Consider the following 27915-nt stretch of genomic DNA (forward strand, 5'->3'; position numbering starts at 1 on the left):
GCTGGAAACGCAAGTGGTATTTTTGTAACCAGGTCTCAACATGCTCAGTTGACCCAGTTTCATCAAATGCAGCAGTTGTGGCTACCAATTATCCTCACCTAATAATATATATCACTGCAGTAGTGTTTAGAGGCCTTTGATCAGGATGTAGGCAGGAAACTATGGCCTTGTGCTGAAGAAAAAAGTGAAGGAAAACTATAGCAAACACTGAGGACAGGCAAAGCCTGAGGAGCCCCTGCAGAGCTGCTAGTAATTGCTCGTTGCCAGCAGATCCAGGGAGATAATTATTCCCCTCTACTCAGCACGGGGAGGCCACATCTGGAGGACTGTGTCCAGTTTTGCAGCCCCCCAAAGGGATGTGGACAAATTGGAGAGTCCAGCAGAAGGCAGAGGCAATGGCTGAGGGGCTGGGGACACGACACACCAGGAGGCCGAGGGAACTGGGCTCATTTAGTCACGGAAGAGAAGACGGAGCAAGTTTGAGGGCAGCCTTCAACCACCTGCAGGGGGGCTGCCACGAGGACGGGGCCAGACTGTCCTCAGCGGTGGCAGGTGACAGGACAAGGAGCAAGGGTCTCTAGTCGCAGCAAGCTGAGGTTGGATATTAGGAAACACTCCTGCCGAGGAGGGGGGCGAAGCCCTGGGACAGGCTGCCCGGAGACGGGTGGGATCTCCAGCCTGGGAGGCTTTTAAGGACCTGCTCGGCAAAGCTTTGGCTGGGGCGATGCCGCTGGGGACGGCCCTGCTCCGGGCAGGGGCTGCACTCGATGCGGCCCGAGCTCCCTCCAGCCCCCGGTGTCTGCGGCACCAACCAAGCGACCCCTCGGCGCTGCTGCAGCCCCCGCTGCCGGCTGGCGCCAGACGAGCCAGGCAAACGCCGCGTGCAGCGGGACTCGGCCTGGGAAAGCCGGCGGGGACCGACGGCACCAGCCTGGGGGGACGAGTGCTGCCAAGCGCACAGCGCGCCCCGCCCCGCCCCGCCCCGCCCACCCGGCGGGCCCGAGGGGGCGGGGCGGCGCGTGCGCACTGAGAGCGCGGAGCAGGCCGCAGTCTACCCAGCCCAGCTCGAGCCGCTGCCGCGTCCCGTCCCGTCCCCGCCGCCACGATGATGATGATGGCGCTCAGCAAGACGTTTGGGCAGAAGCCCGTCAAGTTCCAGCTGGAGGAGGACGGCGAGTTCTACATGATCGGCTCCGAGGTACCGCCGCGCCGGGCCGGGCTGGGCCGCGCCGGGAAGCGCCCTGCGGTGGGGGGGAGACGGGCTGTGAGCGCCCCGGCACCGCCTGGACACCCCCGATTGGGGCAGGAGGTCATGATGGGCGCGCGCACACACACACTGAGTGGGGCAGGGGGTCACAATGGGCGCGCGCACACACACACACACACACACCCCAGTTTGGGGCAAGGGATCACGGTGGGGGCACACACATGCGTGCACACACACTGATTGGGGTAGGGAGTCACGATGATGGGTACACACACACACGCCCCCCGTTTGGGGCAGGGGATCACAATGGGTGCGCGCGTGCACACACACACACACCCCTCAATTGGGGCAGGGGGTCACGATGGGCACGCACACACACACACACACACACCCCCTGATTGGGGCAGGGGATCACGATGGGCGTGCGCATGCGCACACACACACACCCCCCTCGATTGGGGCAGGGGGTCACGATGGGCACAGACACACACACACCCTGATTGGGGCAGGGGGTCACGATGGGCGCACGCATGTGCACACACACACACACACCCCTCGATTGGGGCAGGGGGTCACGATGGGCGCACACACACACACACCCTGATTGGGGCAGGGGATCACGATGGGCGCGCGCGTGCACACACACACGCACACCCCTCAATTGGGGCAGGGGGTCACGATGGGCACACACACACTGATTGGGGCAGGGGGTCACGATGGGCACACACACACACACACACACACACACCCTGATTGGGGCAGGGGGTCACGATGGGTGCACACACGCACCCCCCGTTTGGGGCAGGGGTCATGTTGCTCACACACACTCTCTTGTACACAAACACTTTGGCCCCTGACCGACCAACCCCTGAGTGAGGATAGATGAGGGGGGAGACTCCCCATGACAGCGCCTGGTCTCCGGGCACTCCGAGCCATCAGCAGCCCCTGCTGGGCCTGGCAGACAGGCCGCCAGCCCCACGGGGCTCAGGGCCTGATGAACAAGGCTGGATGGGGGTGAAAGAGCTGCCCCTCCCCCCCCCACACCAACCACCACCATTTGGGGGGGGGGGAAGGGCCTCGTTTGGCTCGCGGTGCCCCCCAGACCGAACCTCCACGCTCTGGGCTCTAGGTGGGGAACTACCTGCGCATGTTCCGGGGCTCCCTGTACAAGCGGTACCCCTCGCTGTGGAGGCGGCTGGCCACTGTGGAAGAGAGGAAGAAAATCGTCGCATCTTCTCACGGTAAGGCCCCGAGCATCTCGTCCTAACACCTCATGCACAAAAGGAGTGTCTGGGAATGGGACCGGGCAAAAACCATCTAATCACCCCCCACCCCTGAGGGAGCTCTCGTTGAATGCCAGGAGACTAAGGCTTTTCTGACTTTTCTCAGGTGAATTTCATTTGCTGTAGCAAGCATCTAATCTAGTCTGCTTGCTCGCTGCTCCTGTGATAACAGGGCAGGAGGGTCATGGTGCTTGTTCGAAAAAAAAAAAAAAATATCCCTCTGATTTGTCTCCTCTCTGGGATCTCTCCATGTGAGATGGGAAGATCAGTGTGAATGGTCGCAGCTTCTAGAGCTGTTGTAATGCGAGAACTGCACCAATAGGAACAAAGCAAAGTCAAAATTTTGTTGTCTCAGGAGTTTGTTTCCTTGTTTCTCTCATGAAGGAGAACAAGCTACTTGAGTTTTTTGGGTTTTTTGGAAAAAAGAAACATAACCTTATAGAAACAACAGGCCTGGAGCATAACAGGCTTCTGTCTCCTTCCTCTGAGTTTCCTGCTGACTTGTCGCTTTCTGTTTTTTTTCCAATAGAGTCACAGCGGTCTCACAGTCCCAGAAGATGTAAGTCTTATCAGCCTATGTTATTCTTAGCTTTGCTGGACAACGAATCCCTGTTCTGACCCTTACTGCTGTACAAGCATATTCGCCTCTTCTGGGTCATTGGACTCGTTTGCCCTCTACTTTGGCTCTTGCTGCCTTGAAGAAGGATGTATTTTTCTTAGTGGTTGTACCGACTGTGTTTGTTCACAAACTTATGTGTGGGTTTTGTGGGCTGTCTCCAGATATGAGGGGGGCTGCCAACCAGTCTCCCAGTTCTCGTTTTTACCTGGTTTTTACAGGCACTTGTCCTGTCTGCAGTGGAGTCTAGCTTTGACTAATGCTTTTGATTAGTGTGTGCAACAAGGGCACACTGCTGACTCGTATTCAGCTTATTGTCCACTGTAACCCCCAGGTCCTTTTCTGCAGAGCTGCTGCCCAGGCAGTCAGCCCCCAGCCTATGCTGGTGCATGGGATTGTTCTGAACTCTGTTCTGCATTTAGCTTTCTGTCTCCTTTCTAGCCCGCCCTCCAGGCCTCATTAGTTTCTAGGATGTCTCTGTCCTGCAGTGGGAGCAATCAAGCACCTCATTAAAGGATGCTACATGAGCATCAGGTCTTAAGTCCATGATGGCACTTGTGGATTTATGGTACAGGAGTAAAGCTAGGTGTCAGCTCATTTTCCTGTCTGTAGTCATTTTATGTTCAAAAGAAGGAACAAAGAGAGTGGTCTTTAACTTGTTGCTGAGGTGTGGTCCCAGGTAAGCAGATTAAGAAGATTTTTTTTATATATCTACAGTGGGAACTCCAGGATAAAAGACATTTTCATCTGATGCACGTTAGATTTAATATTTAATGAGGACTTGGACATTTCCAGTCATTTTCTTGCAGGAATATTAAGGTTTGTTATTAAATAGCTCAAGATATTCCTTTTGTCCTTACAAAAAGTGGTGCTTGATTCTCTAATAATAGGCCTTAGCCTTCTGCTCTAGAAGCACTGGGTTCATAGCTGAGCTGTGGAAAAGCTTCATTCTGGCACTCTGAACTCTTATTTGATATACTGATATCACAGCAGAGGTCTCCACTGTCTTTTGCAATAGGCCTAGTGCTGTACAGCAAGGTTACAGCATAAGGTCAATTAAGTACATTTGTAAGGACAGATGAGGGAATCTATCCTCATCCCTACCCAGCAGCAAAATAGCAGTATTTTTGTCAGGCAGGTTCTAGCATAGCAAAACCCAGTCAAGTAAAGAGTAGATGTTCTGCTGCCATTCGCAAATTTTGTTCAATCACCAGCATTCAGAGTTTTTGCATGGGGTCTACATCCTACTCCTCCCTGTCGCTTCAAGGTATTGAGTTAGGGTGCCATAATATAACCCACTAAAGAAACAGTTTTGCCTCACTTGACACCAGAATTAGAATGAAAGTTCTTAGAGTAGAGGCAGTCCCTTGGACTTGGGTAGGGCATAGGACAGTTGAGCTGGAGTGATTTGGAATTACTGTAGTATGAATGTTTCATGTGTGCCCTGCATAAGAACATAAGAATTGTCATTTACTGGGGCAGACTATAGGTCATCTTGCCCAGTATCCCATGTTGCACAGTGGCTGAAAGGGAGAGGAAGGGGATACACTGCGTACACAAGTGATGGATCAAAAATCTGCTTTAAAATGGAGCTGTTCTTAAAGGGATGAGATGAGGAATCCAAGCTACCAGCAGCTGTCTAGAGTCTGAAATAGGTTTCCAGTAGGAGTGAAGGTTGAGTACCCCAGAATGCAAGAGAAGCCCATTAGAACAACTCTTCTGCTTGACAGTGTTTCTCATGTTAACCATTCCCATGCTTTCTGGTTACAGATCACGGTTATACAACGTTAGCCACTAGTGTGACACTCTTGAAAGCATCTGAAGTGGAAGAGATCTTGGATGGAAATGATGAAAAATATAAGGCAGTGTCTATCAGCACAGAGCCTCCCACCTACCTCAGGTAATGACTGTTGCTGAGGGTAAGATCATTGGGAGTACTTCTGAAGAGCTGACCTACCCTGTTGGAGCTAACATCAAGCCAAGATGTTATTTTCATAGATTTCATAGACATTAGGGCTGGAAGGGACCTCGGAAGATCATCGAGTCCAGCCCCCCGCCCAAAGGGCAGGAAGTCAGCTGGGGTCATAGGATCCCAGCAAGATAAGCATCCAGTTTCATCTTGAAGGTGTTCAATGAAGGCGCTTGAACCACCTCCGGTGGCAGGCTGTTCCAGACCTTGGGAGCTCGGACAGTAAAGAAATTCTTCCTTATGTCCAGCCTGAAACGATCTTGTAGTAGTTTGTGACCATTCGACCTCGTCATCCCTTGGGGCGCTCTGGTGAACAAACGTTCCCCCAGATACTGGTGGTCACCCCTGATAAACTTGTAGGTGGCCATCAGATCACCCCTGAGCCTGCGCTTTTCCAGGCTAAAGAGCCCCAGGGCTCTCAGCCTGTCATCGTAGGGTCTGCTTCCCTGACCTCTGATCATGCGCGTGGCTCTTCTCTGGACTCTCTCAAGCTTCTCCACATCCTTTTTGAATTGTGGAGCCCAAAACTGGACGCAGTACTCCAGCTGCGGCCTCACTAAGGCCGAGTACAGGGGGAGAATGACATCCCGGGATTTGCTTGAGAAGCATCTATGGATGCAAGCCAGCATTTTGGTCGCTTTACTAGCCGCAGCATCGCACTGCAGGCTCATGTTGATCTTGTCAATGATGACCCCCAAGTCTCTTTCTTCCATAGTGCTAGCCAACATAGCACTGCCGAGCCTATAAGGATGCTGCAGGTTTTTTTTCCCAAGGTGGAGAACCTTGCATTTATCGGCGTTGAACACCATCAAATTCTCGTCCGCCCACTTGCTGAGCCTGTCCAGGTCAGCCTGGATCATCCGCCTGTCTTCTGGTGTGGATGCTTTGCCCCAAAACTTGGTGTCATCTGCGAACTTGGCCAGTCCGCTTCTGACTCCAGTGTCCACATCATTAATGAAGATGTTGAACAGTATGGGTCCAAGGACAGAGCCCTGGGGGACCCCACTGGTCACCGGACACCACGATGAGTGACTTCCATCAATTACTACCCTCTGGGTCCGACCCCGGAGCCAATTTTCCAGCCAGTGGATCGTGGGGGACCCAAGGCGACAATTGGCCAGTTTCTCCAAGAGACGATCATGGGACACCAGATCGAAGGCTTTTTTGAAGTCAAGATATATGACATCAATCTCATCTCCCTTGTCCAGGTGATAGGTCACCTGGTCGTAGAAGGAAATGAGATTGGTCAAGCAAGACCTACCCGCAACAAACCCATGCTGGCTATCCCTTAAGATGTTGGCGTCGGCCAGTCCATTAAGGATGGCCTCCTTAATAAACTTTTCTAAGATCTTCCCCGGGATAGAAGTCAGGCTGATGGGCCTATAGTTAGCCGGATCCACTTTCCTCCCTTCCTTGAAGATAGGCACCACATTGGCCTTCTTCCAATCTTCGGGCACTACACCAGAGCGCCAAGAGTTTTCAAAGATCTGCGCTAGAGGCTGGGCTATGATGCTCGCCAGCTCCTTGAGTACCCTGGGGTGAAGATTGTCAGGGCCGGCTGACTTGAAGGTATCCAGCTTCTCAAGATGTTCCTTCACGAAGTCAGCATTAATGGAGGGCAGGGGATCACCCTCACCCGGACTTCCCGGCCCTGTAGCGGGCATGGGTTGTTGCAGCTTTGCATTGCTCAACATAGCTAATGGTAATACGTTTCATTACATGGAGATCTGTTGATAGGCAAGGATTTGTCTGCTTGTGTGAACAGATCTGGTCAGCTGGAAAACCCTGATACTTGGTGACATTGGTTATTCTCACTCAATTCTAATGTGTGGCATATGCAAAATATATGTATTCTGTGCCGTTTGGCCATACTCTGAAGTTGTTTTCATATTCTCAGTGGTCCTTTTGCCACATACAGGAACAGAACCCAAATGTTAATCTGGTATTTAAAATCGGTTGTATGGCTGTATCTCTCTTCCGGTAGGGAAGACGAAGTAGGCAATGATCCTGGTGTGATGAAGAGAGAGATTTTCTCCTAGATAGAGTGGGAGACAGACGTGGGACTTCAGCTTCTAGTCTTAATTCTACCTGACCTCAGTTCTCTTAAAATTTCTTTGCTTGGGTTTTCCTGTCTGCAAATGGAGGGTCATGCATGATTGGACTAAGTCTGTCATGGGTAGTTTATGAAGAATTTTGAGAACTTTGGGGAAGAGGCAGTACAGAATGACCAAGTGGCATTAGTTGTCATTTGGATCGTTCATTCCTGGCAGGGACCGGTAGGGATAGGTGAGTGCCTGAAACAAAGTAAAACAAGAGGAAATGAAGAGGTGAAGGGGAGAAGGAAGAACTGGCTGGTGAAATGGAACTAAGGTATATGCTAAGTAAACTTCTGAGATGGTATAGCAATGCCTGTTACAGCTGGCTCAGATTAATTTTCAAGAACACTAGACCATCACTCCCCTAACTGGATAAGTGTTCTCTTCCTTACCAAAGGGAGATTTCTGAAAGGAACCATGCACCATTTAGCTTCCCCAGTCCCACTGTGGGAGCCCCCACACTGGCGTAGAGCTGCGTAGACGTGCATGCTATAAATAGTGGTGTTCCGTGCTTGAGCGTTTGCCACTTTAACTTATTGTCTCCTTCCTCAGAGAGCAGAAGGCCAAGAGGAATAACCAGTGGGTGCCCACCCTGCCCAACAGCTCTCATCACCTCGATGCTGTGCCGTGCTCAACCACCATTAACAGAAACCGCATGGGCAGGGACAAGAAACGGACCTTCCCACTCTGGTAAGCCGCTTGCTGCATGACGCCCCATTAGGGAAGAGCTGTGTATTCTCTGAAACAATTACACTTGCATCAATGTCGGTTACCTCAGATGCTAGAACAAGCTGAATTGTGGTCCCACTCTACCTCCTGCCTTGGTGCATGTGTTCTAGTAACATCATACCTACTTTCTCTGTGGCTGGCAAATGTGTTGTGATTGTTTTATCTCAGAGAAAGCTTGACCCAAGCATTGAGGGAGGCAAACCTACTAACCCAGGAAGGACTTCCTCAATTTATTCATTGTCACATTGACGCATCTATTAACCATAAAGCAAAGGCATCTGCTATCGCCCTATGCCTGTAAGCCATAGTTGCAGAGTTTGCATAAAGACTGATTGTAAGGTGGGGGGGGTGGGAATGCTCCTCTAAATTCTTTCCTTTCCCATGGATGCCAGTTCAATGTTTCAGATGCTCTGTGTCGTTATCTTTTGTGTTCAGCTTTGATGACCATGACCCAGCAGTGATCCATGAGAATGCGTCGCAGCCAGAGGTTCTAGTTCCAATCCGGCTGGACATGGAGATCGATGGGCAGAAGCTCAGAGATGCATTTACGTGGAACATGAATGGTAAGTAGGAGGCTGAGCTTTATCTAAGGCACTTGAAGGGAGCGGGCAGTATCCATTCTAAAGTTGCTTTTGAGACACAAAGTGCACTCTTGCAGCACATAGGCACAGCTTTAAAGGCATCATGTTTTATTGGGGTCTCATTTTCTCGTCACATCCCTTCCGGTCCACGTGTCATTGCAGCTGATTGTAGTTATCACTGGGAACATGCTTGTAACCTAACACTATCTTTTGTAACGGGTCTGTTTTCCCTGCCCTGAGTCATGCACAGTGACTGCCCACCTTGATGTGACAGTGTCCTCCAGCCTTCAGAGGCCTACATACAAAAGCATGACAATAGATTCCTCTAGTCCAGGGGTTGCCAACCAGGGGTACAAGTACCCCTGGGGATACTTGGAAAGGTGCTAGGGGGTTTGCGCAGGCGGGCAGGACTGAGCTGCCACCCACCACCCCATGCCTCCTAGGAGCAGGTGCCGGGAGAGCTTGCACGCAGTTGCCACTGCCACCATCCACCACTCCGTGCCACTGCCGCATGCAAGCTCCCTCCCACTCTGCATCCAGCCACCACCCCTGCCCTGCTCCACATCTGGCTGCTGCCACCAGAAGGGGTACACTCCTTAAAAAAGGTTGAAAACCCCTGCTCTATTCTCATTCCTAGGTGTTTTTTACTTGATTGCAGCTAGTATTCCCATTGAACAACTACAAGAAGTTGATGGTTGCTTAAGTACATTCATTGTTTAACATGGCAGTCTAAATGCCCTTCACGAGAGAGAGGTGAGAACCTGGTTAAATATCCTTCTGTACAGAACAGGCGTCATGATTTAGAATCAATGAACAAATGGAAAACACCTAACTGGTGACTGCTTGCAGTGAAGTAAGTGAATATGTGTGTTTTCTTTCTCCATTGCCCTCAGAAAAGCTCATGACTCCAGAAATGTTCTCAGAGATCCTCTGTGATGACCTGGATTTGAACCCACTGACCTTTGTCCCTGCCATTGCCTCTGCAATCCGACAGCAGATTGAGTCCTACCCAACTGACAGTATCCTAGAGGACCAGTCAGATCAACGAGTTATTATTAAGGTAAGAAGGGAGGGAGGCTTGACCAGAGCTGGATTACTTTGTAGCAGCAGTCTGGTGTGCTGGAAGGAAAAGCATGTGGGCTTAGAGAGCCAGGGAGTTGCTGCCTCCCACTCCTGTGTCTAGATTCTATCTCTAGCCTTTTGTGTCAGGGCCCTGGTGGCAGATTGGTGAATGCTGCTGGTCCGTGCCAGGAACTGATAACAAAGAGCTCAGTTTCCTTTAATATACAGAATGCTGCAGTCCCAAAGGAAGGAACACAGCTGCATCTTGTGCAGGGGGGAGCTGGGACTCCTCACATTGTGGCAGGAAAGAGCCCAAAGACAGGAGTTTGAGGCACAGACAACCATCTTTTTTGCCCATTGCTTTTCCTTTTGGTTATCTTTACTTCCACTCTAAATGAGTGTGACCTTGATGAGATAAATTTAAAAAAAAAGTGGGGGAAGAAGGGGGGTTTAAGAAGCAGAGTCTGACTTAGTCTCTGGTATTGTGTCCAGCTAAATATCCATGTAGGGAATATCTCCCTGGTAGACCAGTTTGAATGGGACATGTCGGAGAAGGAGAATTCACCAGAGAAGTTTGCACTGAAGCTGTGTTCAGAGCTCGGGCTGGGCGGGGAGTTTGTCACCACCATCGCCTACAGCATTCGAGGACAGCTGAGCTGGCATCAGAAGACTTATGCCTTCAGGTACAGAACAACCTTATCAGGCATATGGCCTCTACAGAGCTGTTGGGGAGGTGAGGTGTCTGGGGCTCTGAAGTCTCCTTTTTCTTCGTTTCTGCAACCCTTGTTGAATGTGTTAAATAGAGAGCATCTTTTATAGGGAATCAGCTGTGGAGGTTATTCAGATGTATTGTGCCCTGACTCCTGTTCTGTTCCTCCAAGTAATTTTTGCTTGGTAACAGGATATTGATTTATACTCCTGGGTTCTTTTTCAGCATGTGAAACCCTCTGTTCATGAGACATCTGGTCCCTATAGGGATGCTGATCAGCTGAGGGATAAGCAGGAGGGAGATACATGCCCAAGTAGTAAAGACCTCTTTCACACAAATCTGCTCTTGCACATTCAGTAAAGCCAGTGTTATGCATTGGCCATATCCTAGGCAGTGTTGGCAGCTTCCTAGAATGCCTCACTGCAAATCCTACAGATACATCTCTTTTCTTCACTGTCTTGTATGGTTCACTGGCTTAAAATGGCTGCTGCCACAGCATGGCTGGGAAGCAGACACCTTGTTCTGCAGAACCAAAATGCCAAGCTTGCTTTGGAGAGATGCTGTTTCCGTGCAGTCCTCACTGATGTAATTCATGTCAGATGTGGTGCCCGGTTTGGAGAAGTCAAGCATACCCTGACTTGTATGAAACGTGCAGACCCAGCTTGGCATGGCACAACTCAGCTGTATCAGGGCAGCACTTGGGGAAAACCTGACTTTGAATGCTGCACCCCAGGCCCATGCAGAATCCAGGACTGTTATCAGCTCTGGAATCTGTTTTGCATTATCAAAAATAGCAAATGTGTTGCCTTAAACACCAGCCAATGCACAAAGCACCATTTGGGTTGAGAGCCTCGTTTTGGCCTATATGCGTGCCACATCCAGTCTACAGATACCCCCTAATACAAGTGCTGTGTTGCTGACATTCGACCAAATTCTGGGTTACCCAAGCAGTAACGGTTTCTGTTTCATCTTGGTGATTAGAGGTGATGCGAACCTGTCAGTCACGCTTTCTTTTTACAATGGGTACTGCTGGCTGTTTCTTTCGGCTTCCCACACATTTGTGTTGCCTCTGCCATGACTGACTCACGAACTGAGATATCTTACAATCTTCTTCAGACACAAAGCTCAGACTAAAATAGCAACTGCAGTTCTGTTCACTGGCCAGACTTGAAGCTGTCATGAATCCAAACCTTTTTCATGGCTGGGATACAGCAAGTTCAACATTGATTTATTGTCAGGATTCCTAACTCATCTCTGGTGATAATAGTTTCCAGTTGTATTACGAAGGGCCCTGTGGTGAGTTATATTGCTGAGTGTGCAGGTTCTGAACATGTATTTATGAGGTGGTCTCTGGCTTGGTCTGGTGTTTGATCTTGGCGCATTATATTATATTAACTGAAAGATCGGAGTTCAGCACCTTGGCTCTGCAGAGGCTGGGGGAAAGGAAGTGCTTTCTTTTGTTTTTTGATAATTCCGTGTGGCCAAGTCAAGCTGTCAGAATAGCATCCCCCAGTGCTTGGAAAAGAACCACATCCAGCCCTTCTATAAGGGAGGGGGGCCCAACATGGACTTCATTGGGAAACAGGAGTGTGCAGAAATAGAGAAGAGGCATTCCTCTGGGTTTGCTGCTGGCACAAGAGGCTTCTCCATAGAAAGATGCTTCATAATGGAGCAAACGACAACAACTAGGTCCTGGTACTTTCTGAGCGGTTGCTGGTTCTGTGCTACACCCGATGATAGACTCAGTGAGTGATTACTGCCATCTGCTCTGGACTAAAAGGTTTTTGGTCAGCTTACTGGTTTTGAAGAGCGCCAGCCAGCCAACACAGGCTTTTCACAGAACTGGTCTTGATCAATGTACCATTGTCCTTTGCTCCTCCCAGTCCTTGTGGGCTGTTCTGTAGTCCCAGGTTGCCACAGCTGCATTGGAAAATAGGCACCTGAGTGCTCCCTGTGTCCCTCTTGGCACTTCAGTTTCCCTCAAGATTATATCAGAGCCTCCATCTCCACTTCACAGTGGAATTGTGCAGTCCTCTCCAAAGCAATATATAGTATTAGAAAATGGAAGGAGTCTCCATGTTTATCAAGATCAGCTGCAAGAGGACTGGGTATACCTGAAGTTTGAAGAATAGTCTCTCCTGAGAGGAGTTCTGGGTTTAAGCAAGAGTAAACCTCATTTCTTGGCTGTATGCCTGTCCCACAGATGTCTTGTCTTTTGTTACCACACCTGCAGCTGGTGAAGGCTGACTCATGTCTGCTGATGCAGTTGGGGACTGAATCAGTGCAGATCACTAATTCTCAACCAGGGCACTTTGGGTACCACCAGATCCTTTTGAAGGGTGCCACAAGGTGTGAAGATGAGCAGATAACCTAGGTTGAACCTCCTCCCCCATCCCCACTACTGCCCAGCCCCTGCGTAAGGAGGTGAGCACTGTAATATGTAATTTTGCCTTTGAAATTGGGTACCACTCAATTCACAGAAGTTATAGGGGGGATGCCTCAAGCCCAGCGAGGAGTACCTCAAGCCCAAAAAGATTGAGAACCACTGGTGCAAATGGTACTTCTGGCCTTGTCTGTGGTAGAAGAGGTGGGAATCCTAGCCTCACTGGGAAGCAAACCCTTCTGCAGCACTGATGGAGAACAACCCAGTGGCTGTGGGTGAGCACACCTGGGGGCTCAAGCTTCCTTCTCTGGCTTCCCCTCCTAGTTCATGTTTGTGACAGTGCTTACAGTAAGGTAGACCACACTGCCCGATCAGCACACTGGGCAGGGACTCTTCTGCACTGGCAAGGAACCATTCTGCTCAGTTTAGCTGCTCTACGATTCCCTGTAACAGCAGATCCCATACCTGTGGAGCACCGCATTTCTTGGCACTTGGCTCAGGCTGTACTAGAGTAGGCACAGAAAGCTGCTCTCCCCCAGCTCTGCCAGCAGCTCTGGTTTGAATGCCAACCACTTGCAGGTTGATTGGCAGCTTGACCAGTACAAAACCATCACTCCTTTACAGTCATCCTAGCCTATTTCAAGCATGGTTCTACTTGCCCATGTTCAGGCAGTCAGGGGCAATAGTTTACCGTCAGCCTGTTCTACCCAGAACACTTGCCTGGCCTGACCTATTACAGAGGGTTTGCAGATAGATCGTGAGTCCAGTTTGTAGACGGCACGTTCTTCAAAGAGAAGACAACCCATACAGCAAACAGGGAGATGGGCAGCCCCATGAACAGAAGAATCATCAGTGTCTGAACTCTTAGCCCTTGTTGGAAAATCCCTAATTAAAACCTGGTTTTCCTTTGTTGCCGCATCCTTTCCTTCCGCTTCTCCTCAAGTAGCTTTGAAACCTCGCAGCCCTGTTTTTCTGAGATTCTGTGATTAATGTTGTTTGGGTTCTGTGGTCAATTTGTTCCTGATTTCCTAAACCACATTGTTGGTGTCTGCAGGAGAGACATTCCACGGATGTAGGGAAAGGGGCTACCTCAGCAGTATCAAAGCAACAGCCTTTATCTCCAGAGACGGAGTTGGGGGAATCACGCGGGTCTTAGTCATCAGGGGGAGAGGTGAAGCTGTCTTGTTGCGTGACCTCCAGTGGGATTCCGTTTTTGCTGGTCAGCTCTGTTTGTGCAAAACAAGAGCAGAGCCTGGAAGCTCAGTGTAACAGGACAGACCTAGGAGCCCTCAGGCAGAGCTGTTCCAGCCTGTGTTTTCAGGCAGCTAGAGAGGTGAGGTTGGAATGGGACCCAGGAACTTCTCTGGTGCCCGACCCCCGTCCCCACCCCTACTGCCTTAAAATATGTTCTCTGCCCTTCCTTGTTGTGCTGGGGGAGCTGGTTCTGTCTGCCCCCAGACACTCGGGCCTCTCCCTGGCTGTCTGCATCGATGCTACCCAGGCAGAGAGAGGACAGAGCTTTGTGGCTCACTCCACTGAGTGCCTGTGGTAGCTGGTGCACTACATGGTCCTTCCTCTGGCGTGTTGGCAGCCCTGGCCCTGGAGTGAAGCATGTGGAAGGCCAGGGTGTTGTTACAGACCCCTCCCCTCTGCCTCAGCTAGTCCATGAAAACATAGGAGCCAACACAAGATTGGTGCTGGAACCATAAATCCTTTGGTCCCACCTCATAACTCCACCAGTGTCTTCTGGGCACCACAGGGCTGGGGTAGACTGCTTCACCAGCTAGGAGGCAGCAGTTGGCTCTGGACTACAGCCCGCTCTGAGTTGAGAGAGGGCTGTTCATGTGAATGGCTTGAGTAGATGGCAGAGGGACTGTGAAAGTACCTGTGACCCATTGGGAGTGGGTACAAGAGGCCTTCAGTGGTGTCCAGGCCCTGTTTCCCTAGCATTCAGCAGTTTGGCTCCTTCCTGTGGCTCCATGGGCTGAGACTGGCCAAGTGTGTGGGCCTGACCCGGCACAGGAATGTGCTCCCAGCAGCCAGCTGCACCTGCAGGAGAGCTGCCTTGCCCGCACGTGTCCTGCGGCAGCACTTGCTGCTGGAACTTGGGGCAGGTGTTTGCGCTGTGAGCCTTGTCGTGTTTCCAGCCCAGCTGCCTTTGTTCAGGAAGCCCCTGGCAAGGCGCAGGAATAGAGAGCACACGGCAGGACCTTGCCTGGGTGCCGCTGCTTGTGCCCAGGGTGGGGGCAGGGACTGCTCAGACAGTGCCCAGTTTAAACGGGCCTGAGGCCACAGCCTCACAAAATGGCAGCATGACTAGTGGCTATACAGTGGGCCAGAGTGAGCAGGCCGCGCTGTCGTCATGGCTCAGTCATTTGAACTGAAGGAGGTAGCAGGGGCTGCCAAGGGACAGGATCCTCTTGGTGTGCCAGGCCACTCAGCATTGCCACTGGCAGCTGAGGAGCTGGGTGATCCCTGTTCGTAAGCACTTGCTGAAAGTCCCAGAGCTCTGAAGTCCCAGAGCTGCTGTGACCCTTCCTCAGCCTTTCCACCAGCCAGTTGCAGGACGAGCCGTTGACGGGAAGGGAAGGGTTGGAGCTGGTCAGTTGCTTGGCCAGAGGGAGACTAAACCAGGCTGTTGCTGCAGCCCTTGTCTGATGATTGTTGGCATTAGTCATTTCTCCTCCCCCCACCCCAGCCCTTCGTGAAGCGAGAGGGAATTGTTCCATCTGCTTTGAAGAATCCCCTCTTGCCAGTGCTGAAAGGAGATGTTTGCTTTGAAGTAGCTGGATTCCAGGGAATTGCAGGCGCCATGTGAAGCCTGCCAATGGGGCGCTGTCAGGAACTAGATTGAATCAAGCAGGCTGAGGAGCTAGTGCCCAGACAGGGCTGAGAGCCATAAAATACCACTCCCTGCTTTTATGCCTCTCTCCAGTGTCTGGGTCAGGGCCAAACAGTGGAAGGGCTTATGGTTCTGTAGCGAGGTGCAGAGTGGGCTTTGCTGATCTCTTTCTCTGTTTCAGCGAGAACCCACTGCCAACCGTGGAGATCGCCATTCGCAACACCGGCGACGCTGATCAGTGGTGCCCCCTGCTTGAGACCCTGACGGATGCAGAGATGGAGAAGAAGATCAGGGACCAGGACAGAAATACAAGGTGCCACTGCCTGCTCGAGCAGCTTCATTCTGGCCCCGCTCTGGGCTGGAGCTTAAGAGCTTTGATGTTTCACTTTTCCTGCCAACTGGCAGGAGTTCAAACTCCTGCGCCAGAAGAAGCGGTTGGGTCTCTCGCACTTCAGGATATTAAACTGTTATCACATCACCCACAAGTGCCTTCACATGTTAATTTAACCCTCTCCTGCTTGAAGTGAGCTTTTCCTAGTGCTGCCCCCTCATGCACTGGGATCTGCTCCTGCAGGAAAGCATGAATTTAAAAATAGCCAAGCTTGCCATGCTGTGATGCCAGCGAGAGAGAATCCAACACCTCCCTTATGCTGCTTGAAGGAGGAGTGGACATGTTGCAGGCTCCAGCCTGATTAGCCTGTTTCTTTGTTGGCACAGATGGGAGCACTGTGGGTTGCAAGAGCAGTTCTGCCCCATTTAGGGAAGGAGCTACAAAGCAGCAATCTAAGGGTAGTCAGATGAGGGGAAATCTGAAGTGTTAGCAATACAGATGACAGAAGACTAACAGGACCCTGGACAGTGCGTCTGCTAAGGCATCTCCTAGTAGCATCCTTAGTACCTCTTTTGATTCTGCCAGTGGCAAATACACCAAGCCCTCCTGGGGCTGTGGGGAAAAGGATCTCTTTGTACACACCAATTACTCCATCAGTCTAGGATGCTGATTAGCAAGCAGAGAGTCTAACATCCCATAAGCATATGGAGGATCTTGCCCTTCAGTATTTATGTGAGCTGGATGGGTACACTTCTTCTGCAGCCTCATTTTTTCCCCATCACTTACTGTGCCCTTTCCTCTCTCTCTCCTTACAGGCGTATGAGACGTTTGGCCAACACTGCTCCAGCCTGGTAACCTCCCCCAGCATGACTATGGTGCTCATCCTACAGGTTCTATCCCTCCTCCTCTCCCCGGAAGGAACTGGGACTGGCAAGGGTTCGTCTCGCATCTTTTTGTCTCGGAGCGGGGACTCACATTCCACTTGCCGAGTAGTCCATTGTACTGCTGGCTTCTACCCCCACCTGTTTGCTTTCATGCCATGTGCCAAGAAGGTTGCGGTAGCACGTTAGCCAGCTGAGACCTGTGGCAGCTGTCAGAGCCCTCCTGTACCTGTGTGGACTGTGTAAGGATCTTTTGTATAGGTGCAGTATGCACTGTTAGGATAACTTTTTAAATAAAAGGAATGCGTAACACCTGGTGTGAGCTCAGTATTGTGGGTGCATGGGAGTCCAAAGCACGTTCCTTGGTGTCATGGTTATTAAGTAAGCTCCTGGCGTACCTCTAGTGCTACTGGATGCAATGCTGAAGAGCTGCTCTGGTGGAGTCCTCTCCTCTACTGGCCCCTTTTGTCAGGGCTCTAATAGATTCTAGTCCTGTATTGTAAGACTGGGCTGAGACTAGTGAGGCTTGTAAAGCATGAAAGTAATGAAGCCTGACAGTGTAGTCTTCATTGTGAAAGACTGGAGCATTAGTAGTCTAAACCGGCCCTGGCTAAATTGAACCTTCAGGGAGGGGTACTTGGCTGGCCTGCTGGGTTACCATGGTACAAGTCACAGCTCCTGTTTAAGATGTAAAATTCTCTCTGAGCAAGGTCAGCTCTGAAGTGGGATCTTCTCAGACTAAATGGCTGGAATCCCAGGTTATGGAGAGTATGGCAACCCCAGCCCCACAAACGAGCATGAAGGACACAAAGGGAATTTGCATGTCAGTTGTTAAAACTATGTTTTTCCTTCAGCAAGAAGCTTTGCCCCTGCTCACTGATCAGATTGGTTCCAGAGCAATCAGGTCCTTGCTGGTAGTAAATAAATTAAGCCTGATAACTAACCCAAGGCACATAAGAGTGTGTGTTCTCCAGTTCCCTTAATACTTTCATGTTAAGATTCTATGCTGCTGGGCAGCCAGTAGAGGCTGACTCATCCCCAAGAGTCAAATTATTCATCTGCTCTTAAGGCATAAAATCTTCATTCAAAAAAGAACCTGATTCATTTGCCCACAGCCAAAAACTGGGTTTGTGTGGAATTAGGTCAAGAAGTGAAAGGGCAAAGCCCAGAAAATCCTTGATGGGGAGAAGGGAGATGCAAATGCTAAGTCCTGTTGGGGCACTAGGCCTAAAGCTGGTGCCCTCATAGCCACAGCACCGGAGGACAAGCCAGCAGTATGTGAAACTGCAGCTGAGGGGACAAGTGCATGTGAAACTGCTGTAGCCTTAAAACCTGTAACTGTAGCACTTGTTTGAACTGCTGAGGTGTGTAAGGTTACTTACAGCTCCAATGACACCAGATATTTAAAGCTGTAGGAAGCTGACAGCGTTAGTCCAGTTTGGCAAATCCCTAACTGCTCCATTGCCAGAGATAAGCCGTAGCCTTGGCCCAGGCTTCTTTCCAGGAAGTAAGAACAGAGACCTGCTCTGAGGATGGAAGTGAGGTCCATCCAGGTCTTATTCCTGCTGAATTTTGTAGGGCTTGTTTAAATGAGGAACACCTTGGAAAGGCTCTTCCACGCTGAGAACCTTTGTGCAGTTTGGAAGTGCAACAAGCAAAACCACAGGAAAGGCCCTTCACACAGGACAGCTACTGGGTTTGACAATTAGACCCCACCTTCCTACTTGAAACCAGAGCAGTCTCAGGCAGGTGCCTCGAGGCAGGACTGCAGTGGGGAATTCACTCTGGTTCAGTGAGAGCCTGCACCAGCTCTGCGGTAGGGACAACAGCGAGACCTTCCACTTACGGACACATTCCTGTTCTAGACTCACTGCCAGAATATCCAGGTGCCTTCCAGGAATGCAATTAACTGCATGTGTCTGTCTTGTCTTCTCTCCCCACAGGCAACTGCTGTATGTAGATAAAGGCTTAGTTTGATTGCTGTACTGAACCAAGGCCAGCCTTGTCATTCAATAAGTGCCAGAGGAGAGTGAGTAGGAGATGGACAGACCTAGTTATGGGGCCAGAACAAGCCTGTAATCTCTACAGCCAATCTGCAGGGCCCCTAGCTTAATTTCCTCTTTGTGCTGCACTCAAGCCCTCCCCCATTCATTCCCAATGCTTCGTATGACACACAGACTGAAGAATCAAGGTGCAAAGACATAAATCAAAACCCATTCGTCTCTGTACCTGAGGCACAGCTGTCTCCTGGCAGCAACAGACATTCTGCTGAAAAATATAGATTTTAATGTAAAGAATCTTTGGGAACAAAAAAAATGTCTAAGGCTAGGGAAGGAGGAGAAAGATCAGAAGGAATGAGATGTTTAGGATTCTCCAGTCTTGGCAGTGCTTATATCTTGCCAGAAATGAGTAACACAATGTAGCATGTTGATGGAAAGCAAATGAGGAAGGATCAGCATCCCTGGGAAGGAGGGCAGATAAGTCCTTGGACAGAAGGGGGTGTCTTGTCAAAAAAGAAGTCTGTAACAGCTAGAGGAGCAGCAAGGGGCTTCTGAGGCCAGCTGGTACCTACTCAGGGTTGAGTGAGTTATTGTGGCTTTTTTGTCCGTATCTACAGCTCCCACTTCTCTCACACCACCTGCCTAAACAAGTTCATGCTCTTCCATCTGTTCAAACACCATGATCCAGCAAACAACGCAGAACAGAGAGCACGGGCTACCCATATGGAGAGCAAAATGTTACAGAATACAATGGTGGCCGGAGCCATTCTTCAGACAGGATCTGTCCGCAGGGTGCAGCATTACTCCAGTGGGGAGGCAAAGTCTGGTTGCATGGGATTTCTTCCCCCACTATTGCGGATGCTGCTGGTCCTCTTCTTGCTGTGCCGCTGGCTGGGTTTCTGGCTGGTCCTCAGGGAGTGGGTTGTAGTTGGGATCCTCTTCAGGGGTGTCAAATACCATCCTCCTGGCAAGAACAGGCCCACCAGAAGAGCAAGCTGAGCAAGGGCATGGGCATACATCCCTTGTAAGCACTTCAAAGGGGAGGGGGAGGCTGCCACTTGAGAGCATGGATCAGCTCTTATAAGTCTAAACAATTCTATGAGAACACAGGTTAGCTGTACCACAGGTTCTGCCTTTACCCTGGCAGAAGTAGGGTTAATCCTGTAGTGGTTTTGCTATATTTGCATGACTACAGAATCACAGGGATGTTACTGGTTGGCTCCTAACAAATTATATCTCTATCCTCAGCTAGCAAGATCGCTCTGTTCCTTCCATCTGGACCAAGGCCTGACAGGGAAGAAACCTCCCCAGCCTCCTGGGAACCTGCCCAGGCCAGGCTCAACCCTTGCTGTCTTAGATAAACAGCAACTTAGCACAGAGGCTTGTGACCCCCTCTCTTCCTGGGCTTCCCTAGCTCAGTGAAATAATCAAATCACTAGCTACTCCCCCAGCATCCAAAAGCATCTTACTGTTCACAAGCTCCAGGAACCTTCCTTAGAACTGAACTCAGGAATGCTTCCCTGGCTTAAAACGTGCACGTGAGAGGATGCCAAGGGCCACTGCAGGAAATAAAAAAGCTTGACCCCTACTAACAAAAGGAACGAGCCAGGCACAAAGGCAGCAAGGTGCACAGATATGGCGCTTTCCACAACTGCGACACCCTGGATTGAGACCACAGGCATGCATTCAGATACTGGGTCTTGCCAGGAGCAGGTGGCAGGAACAGCCCCTGAGGTAAAAGGCAGACTAGCTGGCTCCTGCTCTGCAGATGACATGGGCGGGTGGGTGTCACACTAGGGCTCAAAAAGGAGGAAAAACCTTGAGTGCTGCTTACAGGAAGCCTGGTGTTAGGAGCAGTTTCTTCCCTCCTGGCTGGTTGGGAAAGACGTCCTCAAGGAAGTAATAAATGTGGCCCACTGCAATTCCTGTAGAGAAAGGAAGGCATGGGGTGACCCTCAGGTGTGCCTCTTCAGTGAGAGAAATTTCATTGTGATCTGAGGAATCGGCGTGTAAACACTCCTCCCACCAGCCATGATACTATGTGCACCCCATGGCAGAAGCCCATGTCACCTACTGCCATATGCATGCAGTTTATAAGCCAAAAGCCTGCTCCCTGGAGGTCTCAGGCAGGTAACACATTACTGGGGTTGGGGCAATACTAGTGGAATACTGCACTGCTGGCAGAACTGCAGGAACGGGATAGGAGCAGCAGCCTGTTTTCTCTCTTGGCCCCACCAGCTATGAGCCAGAAGTGGACTGCCAGCTGGCACCGCTGCCAATTGCAGACAGCTGGAGGCTCTGCCAGTGTTGATCAGCACAACACAGAGGTGCTCTTACCAGTGACAACTTATTCACAAGCCAAGCTAGCCAATGGTCCTCATTACAGGGCCACTGTGTCAGCTAAGACAACCCACTAAGGCTTCAGCGTGATCCATCAGACAGCGGTATGCACACAGGAAGGGCCCTTCTCTTACCCAGCAGGTCAATGATAATGGAATTGCCCAGCAGCAGTGAGAAGCCCATCAGAACCCAGGGCAGGAAGGGGGCCTGGAAGTTAAGCAGCCCAAAGAAGTTCATGCGGATGTAGGGGTTCCTGCGGCTCCACACGTACACCAGCATGATGGTGAAAGCCTGACCCAGGAAGAAGAGGCTGGCAAAAAGGCCAAAGAGCTGAGAGCTATGGAGTCAAGGAGAAAAGCAGGTTCAGCACATGGTATGTACCAGAGCTACAGGATAACTGGACAGACTCACAAGGCCCATCACATGCAGGAAGCTTTGAGACAAATAGGCCCAGAAGATACTAGACAGCTCAGTACAATACAGTGCCCACAACTCCAAACCCTTCCCAGGCAACTGGAGGCACATCAGGCCCCCTTGCCATCCTCACACCAGTCCATCATCCTAGGACAGGAAGGTGAGCAGTGTACACCCACAGCACCATTTACGTTTCAGCCACTCCATGAGCAGCTGCCACAGGTACCTCGAGAGCACTGCAGGGAGGCATCTCTCCTTGGCAGCACAACCACTTTGGTCGCTGAGGACACCAGCCTCTTTGCAGAGGCAGCAGCTGTATTCTTGTACTGGGCACTTTACAAAAAAGCCAGGGCTTTCCCTAGCCTGGAAGGCTTATTGCCCCAGGCACCTTTATGGGGCTTCAACTGTACATATTAGGGGGGATTGGTCAGGTTAGGGCTGCAGAAGACTCCAGACAATGGAGCCTGGGCACCTGATGGTGTGCAAATCTCTCAAGAGGGTCTGTCTTAGCTGCCAGTGACTTGATCACTCTGCTACCCACGTTACTAGCCACACCCTGCACCTCTCACCCAGGCAACAGGGACAGCCATGGAGCCCTCCCTCATCCCTGACCAGCCTCCTGTAAGACTGGCAGAGGGCAGTGAGGTTTTCCAGCAATCATTCAGTGCCTGCTCTGCCTGGAATGGCCCTTGCTGCTCTTGGCAGGCAGTGTCCACAGCTGCTATTCCCTGCAGAAGCCATCTGGCCTGTCCAGACCACTGCCCACAGTGATGTTTATTCCCTCACAGCCAGCACAGCATGCATCCAGCCTTGCCCCATGTGGCTCGCCACAGCCCTCTTTCTCTCCTGCAGTACAAGATTATGCAAACTTTGTGCTGGCAAGACGGCCTGAGGACCAACATCCTCCAACCTAAGGGGACAGCAGCCAGCTGTTCACTGATGCCCTAACCCACTGCCCTTGACAAAGCAGCTCTAGCACCGCTGACACTTGGCACATCTAGTGATCTCAAAGCAGTCTGTAGGGATGGTTAAATTCAGCTGCTCCCTTTTTACCTGTGGGGAAACTGGCAAGGAGCAGCTAACTGCATTGGCTCACAATGAGTCAGTCAGTGTTTAATCCAAAAATAATAGTGTCCCCCCACCTCCCTCTACTCTGCCCCCTCCGCCTTCCCAAGCTGCTGGAGGAAGAGAGTTGGTTCCCCTACCAAACCAGTCCTTGCTCTGAGCCAAGCATGCCAAAAATATAACGGGCTCCTGGCTGCTAGGACCTGAAGTGAGATGACAGCTCTCTCACTCTAGCCACTAGCACCCCAGCTTTGAATTGCAGCTGTGGCAGAGAGAGATTCTGTACCTCACTGCAATGGCCAGGAGCCAGCCAGGCCTGCACCTTCCTGAACAGTCCTCCAAGATCCCAAGGAGCAGCCAACACTTTTGCAGTAGGTTTTGTAGAGGATAAACAAAAGCTCCTGCTGCTTGGAGCCCTTCCCCCGGTCCCCACAAACCTCAGACTCCCCAGTGACCCTAAAGCAAAGGTCTACAGAAGTAAGGTTTTACACAGTCTCATCCCCCTTCTGCACTTGAGACTTAAACCCAAGCTTAAACTGTTTCAAAGTATGGGCCAGACCCTGCAGCTTGTAGGAGGGTTGGCAAGTGACTAAGCACTTAACACCTCTGTAGCAGAGCGGAGGTGTCTGCTCAGGCAGCATTTGCCTGTGAAGATAAGCACGGCTCTATGGGAAATTGGCATCATGTGGGAAATCTCTTTCCCGATGGTGGGTGCACCAAGCCCCAGACAACAGAGTCCCCACCCTTCTCAAGGCAGATTTCTTGTGCTTAAGATGGCTCCAAAGCTGAAAGAGACTGTGTATAACAGGTATCCCATCACACAGCAGTTATAAGCACGTACTGCAGAAGCTTCTCTCACAGTCTGCTAGATTCAGGGCCAGGACCTGCTTTCAGCTCCATGCATACACACAGCACCTCATTTTTGCCACTCACTCAGAGTTCAATACTAAGTGTTCTCTGTTTTGAGTGCTGCTAAGTCCCCACGTGCCAATTGCCTGGAGAGACTAACATGCTATTATCGTGCAGTATCTGCCCCCCTGAGATGGAAGCTCAAGAACTCACTGATTTCACCTAATGATGATCTCGGGATGGCTCTCTTTCAAGCTAAGCCTACTGAACTGCTTGTTTCCTCCCCCCAGGGTCACGCATCATTTTTATCCCCAGCCACATACATCAGCACTCCTGCGGTCGGTTCAAGGAATTAGTTTCCCCCTTTATCCTTTGCTTGATACGCAGACAAGCCCCTTCGGGGGCACAGTACGGCCAAAGAAGTTAGCCACCAGGGCTGCCTGTCTGCTGGTGGCAGCCTGACAGCCTGCAGCCTCAGTACAGAAGAGCCCTCCCAGGCACGCCGGGCATGTGTCAGATGGAAGTAGCACCAGGCCTCAGACCACAAGGTCTGCAGTCAGAGTTTTGGCCCCTGTTCTCTCTGGGAAGCCGGGCTCCGGGCAGGGGCTCAGGCTACCAGAGAGCTCAGGAGAGTTTGGAGTGAAAGAAACAAGTGGGCAAGTGGCCTATTTATACAGTCTCAGAGGAGCCGGGACCAGAGGGCCTCCACCAGCTCAAAGGATACTGTCATGAGAAATCCCCCGAAGAGAAACATGAAGACAAAGTCTGCCGTCCTTCCCCGGAAAGAGCCTTCCTCTAGCATGCGGCAGTACCTGTACCTGGGAGCGGGGGACAAGGGAGGGGTTGCAGTATAGGAAATTAACAGCTGGGTGCCCTGCGCGCCCGGCCGTCGGCGAGCCCACCGCGGAAGCAGTTTCACCAAGGGAGCTGCCAGCCAGATGCCCACCCCCAGAGCCAGGCGCCGCCGTCCATCTTTTGCCTCGAATGACCAGTCCGCAGGGAGACGGCAAGCGACCTGGTCGACACGGCCTTATGGCCCCCCTCACCACCGCACCCGCCGCTCTGGAGGAGCGTCACAGCTGCCAGGGCTGGGCCGGACCTCGCAGGTCATCGGCCCAGCCCCCCGCGCCGGGGACAGGTGAGCCCCGCTTGCAAGCGGGTCCTGGGGAGGGGCCTTCCCCGGCGGGGGGAGCCTGGCCGCGGGGCAGGTGAGGCAGGAGGAGGGCGGCTCCGGAGACAAAAGGATACAGAAAAATCATGTTGAAAAAGAAACTGAATCCCAGGGGCCCAAAAAAGAGGAAGTTGGTGATGAGCCTCCAGACCTGCAAGAGAAGAGGCAGAGGCAGCTGGAGCTGGAGCTGGGCCCCTCCCGCCCCGCCTCGCCCCGCCGGGCGCCCAGCACAGGCGGGGCAGGGCCGGACCGGGACCGGGACCCGGACCCGGACCCGGACCAGGGGCGGGTGTGGCGCTCACCTGGAAGCGGCGGAAGATGAGCTCGGGGTTGAAGTAGAGCTGGAAGGGCGTGATCAGCTCCAGCTGCTGCAAAAGGCACATGGGTCGGGTCGGGTCGGGTCGGGTCGGGTCGGCTCAGCCCGCTCCCCTCCCCTCCCCTCGCGCCCGCCCGCCCGCGCGCGCCCCCTTACCACGGCGGCGGTGGTGAGCACGCAGGCCGTGGTGTAGGCGCGCGTCACGGCCGGGATGCCCATGTACTCCTGCGCGAAGCCCTGGTAGGCCATGGCGCCGCCGCACCGGCTGCAGGGTGGGGGGGCGGGCCGCCGCGGCCCCTTTAACATATCGGGCCCGTGACAGCGCCAGCCGCGACTCGCCAATTGCCGGGCCAGCTGGCCGTGACGGACGCACCGCTCAGCCAATCAGCAGCGGCGTCCCGCCCCCCAACCCGGAAGGGCCTCTCGGGGACAAGCGAGGAGTCACCGCGGACAGCTCAGCGACTCGTGGGCGGGGCAAGGCGGAGAGCGACGAGGCTTCGGGCCAATGGAAGTGCGGGGCTTCCGCTGCCTTCATTGGGTTATTATTGTGGCGGTGGTGGGCGCAGAGGGAGCCGCGTGTCTCTAACAGACGGCCAATCGGCGAGCAGGGCGCGGCCCAATGGGAGGAGCACACGCGCTGCAGGGGCGGGGTGTGTGGCACGCATAGTGCCCGGTGGGGAGGGGGCGGGTGTCTTGTGCCCGCCCGGCCACGCCCCCGCGCACCTGTCAATTACCGTAATGCCCCGTGTATAGCAGCACCCTCCAGGCCTGAATGTCAAAGCCCCTTCAATCGCCCACCGCCCGCGCCTCGCCGCTGGGCCGCAGGCGTCATCAGCTCAGCCCTGTGTGCCCTGTGGCCTGCTGGTCGCCAGCGATCTTGGTTTTCTCTGATTTAAAAAAATCCCCAATTTTCAGGTAAAAAAAGTAACCCCAAATCCACCTTTTTCCATGATTAAAATGAAACACCTCTATGTATATCTCTCTATACAAGTGGCCTTTCATTTAAATCATGGGAAAATGTGGATTTGGAGTTACTTTTTTTAACTCGAAAATTGGGAATTTTTTTTAAATCAGAGAAAACTGGGATCCCTGGGGATTGCCTTCCAGGGAGGTTATTAGTACAGGAACCCCTGCGTCTCCCCGCCGTCGTCCCAGAGCACCCGACGCAGCAGCCGGGGGAGCGGGAGAGCAAGCGGGGATAGGATGTCTGGCTGCAGGGACAGGGGCTCAGCCGTGCGGCTGGATTCGATGAACAGGTCTTTTTAAAGGGCTCTGGAAGACCTCCGGGTGCGCCGTCTAACCCAAGCAGCCTCAAGAGATGCTTGGGTAACAAACTGGGCAGCAGCGATGCAGAGACCGCGTGCACTGGGGAGTCTCAGCCAGGGGACTGCGGCCTGGGGCGCCCTGAGACCCTTTCAAGGGTGCCGTGCAATCTTAGCACTGCTAGGCAAGCAAACATGATTCACAAGATAAGCCCAGAGATTTCAAGTACAAACTCCTAGGGTTAAAAACATACTGACCTGCTACGGTCTTGCTGAGTTGTTTGCAATAGAAACATTGCTCTAGTAATTTTCTGCAGTCAAGTAACAAGTAAAACCTAAGAGTTGGCATTTTCTGAGGGCTGCCTCAGGTACAAAAAGGGTGAGAACCACAGGCTTCATGCAGAGGAGAGAAAGAAGCAGAGCATGTGTCTCTGAAGCACGAGGGTCTGAGACACACACAAGACCCTCAGAATCCTCCAAAACAGGACTCGGCTAATCATCTATTAAATCTCTGGGTATTTTAGAGAGCCAAGAACAAAAACAGCAAGTTAAAGCATGTGCAATTTCTGCTTCTTTCAGGGTGACGTGCCACAGACAAAAAGCCAACCCCACGTCTATGCACTTCAACCTTATTCCGAGGGCTCAGGTTGCACCTAGGAGATCCAGCCCCTGCCAGCAAAACGTCACCCTGAAGCCCTTCTGGAAACAACAACGTAAATAAGTTCAAAATATAATGCATCACATGACAGCTAGCTCTGAACAGCATACAGAACTGCACAGGAGAAATTTAAAGCACGTTTATCTTTAAAAATGAACTCAGATACAATTCCTATTATGTAGTACCCCAGTGCAGGACAAAATTGTAGCATCTGTGTGATCTATGGAAGTGACTGACATCCAAACTGGCCGTCATATTGGCATTTCAGGAATCTATAAAATGCCAGCAGCTCTATTTCTATAGGCCGTCTCAAAGTTTTGCTTCCTGAAATTTCTGAGAGGTTTTTTTCCTAAAAACCTGCCCCTCCCCGCCCCCCCAAAGTGGCATCATAGTGACCAGTTTTTATATTGTGGTAGCAAATAATGGCAACAACTAGGTTGGGTCCTGCATCAAGGAGTTTACACTGTAAAAGACAACACATAATAAGACAAACCAGAGATCCAGGTGAGTTTGGAGAGGCAGGGTTACAAACATACATGGGAAATGCAACGTTTTTAACCAGTCAAAATGAGCAGTCACAGATCTCCACCTGCCTAGCTAACGTGTTTGAATCAAGTCATTCTGGCTACATTTTACTCATTTTTAGGCAATCTATTTTTTCCTAGCTACAAGTTTCAGGCTTTTTATCTCTGACTAGAATAGTTCTGGGCCATACTGTAAAGTTGTTTTTTGCTTGTCTGGGTTTTAAACCTTCTTCCTGTTTTTTGCTTTTATTATTTTTTTACAGGAGTGATCTGTCTGCAGAGATTCGTGCCCTTTCAAAGATTCTTTGGATGAGAGCTGATGTGTAAAACTTCAGACTTCACCTAATTTTCAGTCATCCAACATGTTGATTGTCTTAGTCTTAAATCTATAAAGATGGGTAAAATTATCAAGCAACTTTGACTTCCCCTACCCCTGAATATAAGAGCAGTAGCACAGCACCTTTGAGGCTGGCTCTACTGAAAAGTGCTGTGTAATATCTGGTTCTTAACATTATTTTTGTCATCTTGGCAGAGAGGGCAGAACTGACCCAAACAACTTCACCCCCTGTATCCAGGTAATGGCCTGTGAAAGGCCCATAAGAGGAAAAGACAAGGCAACCAGGTGAT

General features: G+C 51.5%; 2 protein-coding genes across 2 annotated transcripts; one reads left to right on the top strand and one right to left on the bottom strand.

Moving 5' to 3' along the window:
• The first annotated feature begins 1024 nt into the window (after positions 1–1024).
• On the top strand, positions 1025–17001 carry SMARCB1 (SWI/SNF related, matrix associated, actin dependent regulator of chromatin, subfamily b, member 1). Its single transcript, XM_014593693.3, has 10 exons — positions 1025–1198; positions 2337–2448; positions 3020–3049; positions 4877–5006; positions 7724–7861; positions 8336–8463; positions 9375–9541; positions 10036–10226; positions 15659–15790; positions 16624–17001. Exons 1-10 carry the CDS (start codon positions 1106–1108, stop codon positions 16661–16663), a joined length of 1161 nt encoding a protein of 386 aa, XP_014449179.1. The 5' UTR covers positions 1025–1105; the 3' UTR covers positions 16664–17001.
• Positions 17002–18958: 1957 nt separating this feature from the next.
• DERL3 (derlin 3) lies at positions 18959–25134 on the bottom strand. Its single transcript, XM_006277002.4, has 7 exons — positions 25001–25134; positions 24831–24896; positions 24606–24679; positions 24082–24175; positions 21164–21359; positions 20524–20614; positions 18959–19653 (listed from the first exon to the last, which is right to left on the bottom strand). Exons 1-7 carry the CDS (start codon positions 25091–25093, stop codon positions 19539–19541), a joined length of 729 nt encoding a protein of 242 aa, XP_006277064.2. The 5' UTR covers positions 25094–25134; the 3' UTR covers positions 18959–19538.
• Between the last annotated feature and the right edge of the window lie 2781 nt (positions 25135–27915).

Source organism: Alligator mississippiensis, chromosome 10, assembly GCF_030867095.1.
Source record: "Alligator mississippiensis isolate rAllMis1 chromosome 10, rAllMis1, whole genome shotgun sequence".
NCBI classification, from domain to species: domain Eukaryota; kingdom Metazoa; phylum Chordata; order Crocodylia; family Alligatoridae; genus Alligator; species Alligator mississippiensis.

Coding starts and splice junctions, on each gene's coding strand:
- DERL3 (XM_006277002.4), bottom strand. CDS start 25,093: ATGGCCTACCAGGGCTTCGCGCAGGAGTACATGGGCATCCCGGCCGTG. Junction 21,360..24,081: donor TCGGGGGATTTCTCATGACA/GTATCCTTTGAG, acceptor CATAGCTCTCAG/CTCTTTGGCCTTTTTGCCAG. Junction 19,654..20,523: donor CTCCTAACACCAGGCTTCCT/GTAAGCAGCACT, acceptor TGTTCTTGCCAG/GAGGATGGTATTTGACACCC.
- SMARCB1 (XM_014593693.3), top strand. CDS start 1,106: ATGATGATGATGGCGCTCAGCAAGACGTTTGGGCAGAAGCCCGTCAAG. Junction 1,199..2,336: donor TCTACATGATCGGCTCCGAG/GTACCGCCGCGC, acceptor TCTGGGCTCTAG/GTGGGGAACTACCTGCGCAT. Junction 3,050..4,876: donor GTCTCACAGTCCCAGAAGAT/GTAAGTCTTATC, acceptor TTCTGGTTACAG/ATCACGGTTATACAACGTTA.